The sequence below is a fragment of the Heterodontus francisci genome, unplaced genomic scaffold, assembly GCF_036365525.1.
Source record: "Heterodontus francisci isolate sHetFra1 unplaced genomic scaffold, sHetFra1.hap1 HAP1_SCAFFOLD_113, whole genome shotgun sequence".
NCBI lineage: Eukaryota > Metazoa > Chordata > Chondrichthyes > Heterodontiformes > Heterodontidae > Heterodontus > Heterodontus francisci.
In genome coordinates this window covers 2,391,457-2,402,500 of record NW_027141007.1, presented here as the reverse complement: position 1 = coordinate 2,402,500, position 11,044 = coordinate 2,391,457, and the positions used below count along the sequence as shown (strand labels likewise).

Sequence of the window (11,044 nt, the reverse complement as noted above, 5' to 3'; positions counted from 1 at the left end):
ACACGCTCTCTCTCTCACACACACACACTCCCTCATACATACAAGCTCCCTCTTACACACTCTCTCTCACACACACATGCTCACTCTCTCACACAACATGCTCTCTCACACACACACACTCCCTCTCACACACCCACTCTCCCTGTCACACACACACACACACACGATCTCGTTCTCACACACTCACACACATACACACCCTCTCTCACACACTCATACACATACACACACTCTCTCCCTCACACACAAACACATTCAAGCACTCTCTCTCACACACACAAACACACACATACTCTCTGTCAGATACACAAACTGTCTCTCTCTCTCTCTCTCTCTCTCTCATCACACGCAGGCACACATGCCCTCTCTCTCTCATACACAAACACTCTCTCACGCATCCTCTCTCTCTCTCACAAACAAACACACACTCTCTCTCTCACTCTCTCTCACACACACACATACACAGACACACTCTCACTCTCACACACACTCTCTCACTCTCTCTTTCACATGCACATTCACACTTTCACACACACAAACGTTCTCTCTCTCACGTACACACACACGCTCTCTCTGTCTCACACACACATACTCTCCCTCAGACACACACACACACCCTCACACACATGCTCACTTTCTCATTTACACATGTCTCTCTCACACACACACAGTCTCTCTCTCTCTCTCTCTCACAGACACACACATACTCTCTCACACACTCACAAACACACACACACATACTCACACACTCACACACATACACACGCTCTGTTTCACACATACAGGCTCTCTCTCTCACACATAAACATACAAGCACTCTCTCTCTGACACACAGACACACACACACTCCCTCTCTCTCTCTCACACACACACTGTCTCTCACTCATACACACAAGCGTGCTCTCTCAAAGACACACACACACAAACACACACTCTCACATACGCACACACATAAGCTCTCTCTTTCACACACGCACACACTCTCTCACACACACACGCTCTCTCTCTCACACACACATGCTCTCTCTCACACACACGCACTCTCTCTCAAGTTCCCTCTTACACAGGCACTCTTGCACCCGTACGCACACACACATACACTCTCACATGCACATGCTCACTCTCTCTCACACGCATTCGCTTTCTCACACACTTGCGCTCCCTCTCTCTCTCACATACACACACTCTTCTCACTTTCACACACACACACACACACACACACACACAAGCACTCTCTCTCTTCCCCCACACACACACTCTCTCTCTCACCCACACACACAAACACGTTCTTTCTCACACACACGCTCTCTCTCTATCACTCTCTCCTTATATCTCTCTCTCCCTCGCACACACACACAAACAAACACTCCCTCTCTCTCTTTCTCACAGACACACACACTCTCTCACACATACACACGCTCTCTGCCCCCTCTCTCTCACACGCACATGCTCTCTCTCACACACACACACACACACACGCTCTCTCTCTCTCACACACATACTCCCTTATACATTTAATCTCTCTCTTACACACTCTCTCTCACACACACATGCTCACTCTCTCACACGACATGCTCTCTCACACACACACACTCCCTCTCACACACACGCTCTCTCTGTCACACACACACACGATCTCGCTCTCACACACTCACACACATACGCACCCTCTCGCACACACTCACACACAAACACACACTCTCTCCCTCACACACACACATAGAAACATTCTCTCTCGCACACAAACACACACATACTCTCTGTCAGATACACAGACTGTCTCTCTCCCTCTCTCACACACTCTCTCTCGCACTCTCTCTCTCTCTCACAAACACACACACTCTCTCTCTCTCTCTCTCACTCTCGCACACACACACATATACAGACACACTCTTTGTCTCACACACACTCTCTCACTCCCTCTTTCAGATGCACATTCACTCTTTCACACGCACAAACGCTCTCTCTTTCACATACACACACACGCTCTCTCTGTCTCACAAACACATCCTCTCCCTCACGCACATGCTCACTTTCTCTCTCACACACACACACACACTCCCTCTCACACACACACACTCCCTCTCACACACACATGCTCTCTCACACACACATACACACCCTCTCTCACACACTCACACACAATCACACACTCTCTCACACACACACATTATCTCTTACACACACACACATGCTCTCCCAGACACGCAGGCACTCTCGCACACACATAGACACTCTCTCTCACGTACACTGTCTCACTCTCTGACAGACATATGCGCTCTCTCTCTCTAACACACACGCGCTTTCACTCACAAACACATGCTGTCTCGCTCACACACAAACACAGACAAGGTCTCTCTCTGAGACACGCACACGCTCTCCCTCAGACACACACGCTCTCACACACACTCTCTCTCTCTCTCACACACACGCACACACGCTCTCTTTCTCTCCCTCTCTTTCTCTCACAGGCACTCTCACTCTCTCTTTCACATACAGTCGCTCACACACACAAACACACACACACGCTCTCTCTCTCTCTCTCTCTCTCTCACACGCACTCTCACTCTCTCTTTCACATACACTCGCTCAGACACACACACACATACAAACACACACTCTCTCCCTCTCACACACACACGCTGCCTCCTTATTTCACACACACACACGCTCTCTCTCTCACACACGCACACTCTCTCACACAACATTCTCTCTCACACACACACGATCTCTCTCGCACGGTCACAAACATACACACCTCTCTCTCGCACAGTCACAAACATACACACCCTCTCTCACGCACTCACACATATACACACACTCTCTCTCACACACACACACATAGAAACACTCTCTCTCACACACAAGCACACACATACTTTCTGTCAGACACACAAACTCTCTCTCTGTCTCACACACACAGAGAAATACAGACACACGCACCAACACTATCTCTCTCTCTCATCACACGCAGGCACACATGCTCTCTCTCTCTCTCACTCTCTCACACACACATACGAACACTTTCTTTCCCACACACACACAGACACTCTCTCTCTCTCTCACACACACATTCTTTCACACACACACGTACACATACACGCACTCTCACACACACACACACTCACATGCACACACACAGACACACATTCTCACACATACACTCTCTGTCTCAAACACACAAACTGTGTCTCGCTCTCACTCACACACACACACACACGCACACACACACACGCGCACTCTCTCTCACTCTTTCACATACGCACGCACTCTCTCACACATACAAACGCTCTCTCTCACACACACGCTCTATCAGACACATGCGCACACACTCGCTCACATACACACGGACACACACACTCTCTCTCCCTCTCTCTCACACACACACGCTGTCTCCCTCTTTCCCACGCACACGCTCTCTCTCTCATGCACGCACTCTCTCTCAGACACATACAAGCTCCCTCTTACACACAACTCTCTCACACATACGCACACACACACTCTCCCTCAGACACACACACACACGCTCTCTCTCTCACACACACACACTCTCTCAGACACGTACAAGCTCCCTCTCTTACACACACACTCTCTTTCACACACATGCCCACTCTCTCACGCACACATGATCTCTCTCACACACACGCTGTCCCTATGACAGACACGCATACAAACTCTCTCTCTCTCTCACTCTCTCTCACACACACACGCTCTCTCAGATACATACAAGATCCCTCTTACACAAACACACTTCCACACGTATGCCCACACACACACTCTCCCTCAGACACACACACGCACACTGTCTCTCTCTCACACAAACACGCTCTCGCTCTCCATCACAGACACACATACAAACTCTCTCTCTCACTCACACACTCACACACTCACTCTCGTTGACAAACACACACACACAACACATCCGCTCTCTCTCTCTCACACACAGACACACTCTCTCACACACAACCCTCTTTCTCTCTCTCTCTCTCTCTCTCTCTCTCTCTCTCTCTCTCTCTCAGACAGTCGCTTCCACACACAGATACACAAGCTGTCTCTCACACATACACACACACTCTCTCACACACACAAAAACTCTCTCTCATACACACACGCTGTCTCACACATAGGCTTTCTCTCTCATGCACATGCACAGACACACGCAATCTTACATACACACACACTCGCACACACACACACACCCACACTCTTTCTCTCTCACGCACACAATCTCTCAAACACACAATCTCTCAGAAACATGCACACACAAGAACGCACGCTCCCTCTCATACACACACACTCTCTCTCTCTCTCTCTCTCTCTCTCTCTCTCTCTCTCTCTCTCTCTCTCTCTCTCTCTCTCTCTCTCTCTCTCTCTCTCTCTCTCTCTCTCTCTCTCTCTCTCTCTCTCTCTCTTTCACATACACACACGCTCTCTGTCAAACACACAGACTCTATCTCACACACACACACACACGATCTCTCACACACTGGCACACTGTCACTTACACACACTCGCACACACACAACCCTTCTCACACATACCCTCTCCCAAACAGACACTCTCTCACTTTCGCACACACACATACTCACAGTCTTTCTCACAGACACACATACACACACAATCTCTCACACACACGCACACTGTCACTTACACACACTCGCACACACACATGCTTTCTCTCTCTCATGCACACGCTCTCTCTCACTCACTCACACACATACACACACTCTCTCTCTTACACATGCACTCTCTCTCTGAGACACACACACGCACAAACGCTCACTCTCATCTACGCACACTGTCTCTCTTTCACACGCACACACACTCTGTCTCTCTCGCACACACACACACGCGGGCTCTTATACACACACATACTGTCTCTCTCTCTCTCTCTCTCTCTCTCACACACACACACACACACACAAGCTCTCTCTCTAACCCACATACACTATCTCAGGCACAAACAGGCAAACACACACAAGCACACACACACACACTCTCTCAAGCCCACACACACATTCACACACACACACACACACACACACACACACACACACACACACACACGCACGCACTCCTCCCTCTCAATCACACACACTCTCAGACATACATAGCCTCTCTCTCCCTCTCTCACACACACACACACACACACACACACACACACACACACACACACACGCTCTCTCTCACATACAAACACACACACACAGACACGCACTCAAAATCTCAGACACACACACACTCTCTAACCCCCACACACAATATCTCCAACACGCACACTCTCTCAGACATACACACAGACGAATACACGCTCACTCACATACACACACACTGTCTCTCTCTCCCGTTCACACGCATACACGCTCTCTGTCACGCACACACACACTCTCTCTCAGACACACACTCTCTCAAACGCATGCGCTCTCTCTGACACAAACACACACACACATACACACACGCTCTCTCTCCCTCTCTCACACACACGCTGGCCTTCACACAAACTCGCACATACACACACTGTCTCTCACACACTCACGCACATGCACGCACTCTCTCTCGTACACATGCTCTCTCTGTCACTGACACACATACAAACTCAATCTCACACAGACACACATACAAACACACAGACAGATACACTCTCTCTCTCTCTTTCTCTCTCCCACACACACACAAACTCTGCCTTTCACACATACACGTTCACGTGCACTCTCTCTCTCACGCACACACACTCTCTCACACACACACACATACTATCTCTCTCGCACACACGCTACCTCTCTCTCTCACACACGCACACTATTTATCTCTTTCTCTCTCTCTCTCACACACACACAGTCTCTCACTCTCTCTCTCACACACTCACAAACACACACACACACACTCTCACACCCTCACACACATACACACGCTCTGTCTCACAAATAAAAGCTCTCTCTCTCACACATACACATACAAGCACTCTCTCTCTGACACACAGACACACACACACGCTCCCTCTCTCTCTCAAACGCACAGTTTCTCTCACACTATCTCTCTCACACAGATGCACACACACGGTCTCTCTCTCTCACACACACACTGTCTCTCACTCATACATACAAGCGTGCTCTCTCAAAGACACACACACACAAACACACTATCTCTCTCTCACACGCACACACATAAGCTCTCTCTTTCACACACGCACACACTCTCTCTCACACATATGCGCTCTCTCTCTCACACACACACGCTCTCTCTCTCAAGTTCTCTCTTACACGCGCACTCTTGCACACGTACGCACACACACACACATACACAGACACACTCTCTGTCTCACACAGACTCTCTCACTCCCTCTTTCACATGCACATTCACTCTTTCACACACACAAACGCTCTCTCTCTCACACACACACGCACGATATCTCTTACACACGTGCTCTCTCACACGCATGCACACACACACACACTGCTCTGACAAATACACTCGCACTCTCTCTCATACGTATATGCTCTCCCTCTCTCACACACGCACACTCTCGCTCTCTCACACACACACATACACAAACTCTCTCCCACACACACAGACTCTCTATCAGACACACACATGCTCTCTATCACACACACTTTCACTTCCACACACACACACTCTCTCTCTTTCACATACACAAACACACAGTCTCTCTCTCACACACACGCACACACTCACTCTCACGCAAACACACACGCTCTCTCTCTCACACCCTCATACACATACACACACTCTCGCACACTCACAGACTCTCTCATACAGACGCACGCTCTCTCTCAAACACAGACACACCCTCTCGCACACATACAAACTCCCTCAGGCATACACTCACTCTCACACATACACATGCACTCACCCTCTCACACACACGCGTGCTCTCACTCACACACACTCACACATATGCACACACACTCTCTCTCTCTCACACACATGCTCTCTCTCTCACACACGCGCTTTTTCACTCTCTCACACACAGACACACACAAACACACACACACACACACTCTCTCTCTCTCTCTAACACACACACGCACTCTCCCACACATACACATACAAGCACTCTCTCTCTCAAACACACACACACTCTCACCCACACACACACACTCACTCACTCTCTGTCACCCACGCACACACACAACCTCTTCATGCACCCACTCTCTCTCACACGCACACATGGTCTCTCTCACACACCCACTCTCTCTCACACACACACTCTCTCTCAGACACACACACTCTCTCTCTTACACACATGTTCTCTCACATGCATGCACACGCACACTCTGCTCTGACACAAACACACAGACTCTGGCACACACATGCTCGCTCTCACACACACATACGCTCTCTCTCTCCCACAGACTCATGCACATACAGACTCTCTCTGACACACAGAGACTCTATCTCAGACACACACACGCTCTTTCTCAGACACACACACGCTCTCTCGCAGACAAACACACCCACTCTCTCGCACATAGACACACAAACAGTCTCTCCACGCACACACATACACTCTCTCTCTCTCTCTTTCACACATACACAGTGTCTCTTTCACACACACAGACATGCACTCTCTCTCTGTCGTACACACACTCTCTCACATGCGCACGCACATACACAGACACAGACACAGATACATGCTCTCTCTCACACACATACACGCTCTCTTTCTCGTCTCTCTGTCACACACCTACACGCTCTCTTTCTCGCTCTCTCTGTCACACACACACACCCGCACACTCAGATACATACACGCACTCTCTCTCATATACTCACACACATACACACAATCTCTCTCAAACACGCAAGCTCCCTCTCTCACACACACATACAAACACACTCTCTCTCTCTCACACATAAACACACACACACACACTCACACACATACACGCACTCTTTCTCACACACGCTCTCTCTCTCTCTCTCTCTCACACACACACATACAAACACACTCTCTCTCTCTCACACACACAAACACACACAGACACTCACACACATACACGCACTCTCTCTCACACACTCACACACAGACACACAATCTCCCTCACACACGCAAGCTCTCTCTCTCACACACATACAAACACACTCTCTCTCTCAGACACATGCACGCTCTCTCTTACACATATGCCGTCTCACACGCATGCACAAGCATACTCTGCTCTGACACACGCAATCATACTCTCTCATGCACATGCTCTCTCTCACTCACAAACTCTCTCTCTCTCTCTCTCTCTCTCACACACACATCCACACTCTCTCTCTCTCTCTCTCTCACACACACATACACACTCTCTCAGACACACACATGCTCTCTATCACACACACACAATTTCACTTCCACACACACGCTCTCGCTCTCTCACACACATGCTCTTTCACACTCACGCACACACACACGTTCTCTCCCTCACACTCTCATGCACATACACACTCTCTTTCACATACACACAGACTCTCTCATATATCACGCACAGACACAGTCTCTCTTTCACGCACTCACATACACATACATACACACACACTCATTCTCGGACACACATGCTCACTCACACACACACATGCTCTCTCTCTCTTTCACACACACAGACATACACACGCGCACATACACACACACACACACACACACACTGTCGCTCAAAGAGACGTGCGCTCTCTCACAAATACACACACTCTCTCTCGCACACACACTCTCTCTCACACTCTGATACACATACACACACACGCACACACGCATGCATGCACACTGTCTGTCTCACACACACACACACACTCACTCTCTCACACACACTCTCTCTCCCTCGCTCAGACACACACACACTCCCAAACACACACATATACAAACACGCTCTCTCTCAGACACACACATGCTCTCTTTCTCGCTCTCTCTGTCACGCACACACACACACATACACACATACTCACACACATACACACAATCTCTCTCAAACACACATGATAACACACTCTCCCTCACAAACGCGCGCACACACGCACACTCACACGCATACACACAATCTCTCTCACACACGTAAGCTCTGTCTCTCACACACACATACAAACACTCTCTCTCTCTCACACATTGACACACACACACATGCGCACACACACACATGCTCTCTTTCTCCCTCTCTCTCACACATACATGCTCTCGCTCTCACACCCACATGCTCTCTCTCTCACGCAGACACATGATCTCACTCTCTGACACACACACACACATGCTCTCTCTCACACACAAGCACACACTCTCTCTTTCATGCATACAGACATACACGCTCTCTCTCTCTCTCTCTCCCTCTCTCTCTCTCCCTCTCTCTCTCTCCCTCTCTCCCTCCTTCTCTTTCTCTCTCTCTCTCTCTCTCTCACACACACACACACACACACACACACACACACACACACACACACACACACACACACACACACACACACACACACACACACACACACGCTATCTGATCACGCCACAGGCATTGAAACAGAATCTCTCAGTCTGTTCAACATTTAACTTTCTACGCAACAGGAAAGTACTGCAGATGCTGGAAATCTGAAATAAAAACAGAAAATGCTGTAAATATTCTGCATGTCTGGCAGCATTTGTTCAGAGAGAAACAGAGTTTAATGTTTCAGGTCGGTTAGTCTTCATCAGAACTGGGAGAGATTAGAGATGGAGCAGATTTTAAAGCAGACGGGGAAAGGAGGGAGAGGGAGTCTTATGATCAACATTCAGTTTAACAATTTCAATATCATCCTTTTATTATTTAATCTCTCCTGTCTTCCACTGTATCACAGATATTCCCATTTGTTCATTCAGGTCCAATCATTCAGTAGATCATTGGATACAGGAATACATTTATAAATCTCAATCAGTCCTCAATCAAACTGGTAACTTTGCTTCAGTCCGATGTCTAATTTCTCTGTTTATTTCCCTTCCTCACAGTTAACTTGCTGACGATTGGGATCCTGTCTCGGGGAAAGTGCGGTCTCTCCAAATGTGTCACTCGGTACCTGGTGGCCATGTCAGCGGCGGATCTACTGGTCATTATCCTGGACCTGATATTCAGACACATTCCCACTGTTTATTGGGAACAGTTTCTGTTCCTGCTGTACATCCCCGTGTGTAATATCCACGCTGTCCTGCTTTACACAGTCACAGACTGTTCTGTCTGGTTCACCATCACTTTTACCTTTGATCGATTTGTGGCCATTTGTTGCCAGAAGCTGAAAAGTAAATATTGCAGTGAGAAAACGTCGGCTGTGGTTGTGGGAACAGTGAGTGTGCTGAGCTGTTTAAAGAACATCTTCTGGTATTTCATGTTAACAGGTTGGTATTCGCTGGTGAACAATCCCTTGTTTTGTTCAGTAACATGGGATGTTCAATATTCTCGTGTCTGGATAACAATCCAGTTCCTCCACAATATTCTAACGCCGGTCATCCCATTTGTGCTGATTCTGCTGCTCAACGCTGTCACCGTCAGACACATTTTAGTAAGCAGCAGAGGACGCAGGAGACTCCGGGCTCACAGCAGTGGAGAGAGTCGCAGAGACCCCGAGATGGAGAGTCGAAGGAAATCCATCATTTTACTGTTAGTTATCTCGGGGAATTTCATCCTGTTGTGGGCGATGTTAATGGTGTATATGATATGGTGGCAGATGTGGTGGTTGGGGTATCATTCTGTTTCTCTCCCTCTGTTTCTGCAGGAATTGGCCCTCATGCTCCAGCTCCTGAGTTGCTGCACAAACACTGCGATTTATGCCGTGACCCAGACTCAGTTCAGAGAGCAGTTGAAGAATGTGCTGAAATATCCCTTTACTACAATTGTTAAATTCAGCCTGTCACCATGGAGACAGAGCGGGGGTGTGGTCTGTTTCCAGGGTGACGGCTGAGTGGGGGCGGGGCCTGTCTCCCCTGTGACAGGAGTGGGGGCGGGGCTTTTTTTCAGGGTGGCGGAAGAGTGGGGGCGGGGCCTGTCACCCCGTGACAGAGGGGTGGGGGCGGAGCCTGTTTTTCCAGTGACGGAGGAGTGGG

General features: G+C 48.8%; 1 protein-coding gene across 1 annotated transcript in view; it reads left to right on the top strand.

Annotated features, from left to right (window-relative positions):
• LOC137361809 (probable G-protein coupled receptor 139) overlaps nt 1–10,824 on the top strand; it is a gene marked incomplete at its 3' end in the record, with an annotated part of 66,569 nt that extends 55,745 nt beyond the window's left edge. Inside the window, exon 3 of the mRNA XM_068026420.1 lies at nt 9,956–10,824. Within this exon, the coding sequence (XP_067882521.1) occupies nt 9,956–10,824 (869 nt within the window). The remainder of the gene's footprint in view (nt 1–9,955) is intronic.
• Nucleotides 10,825–11,044: the final 220 nt, after the last annotated feature.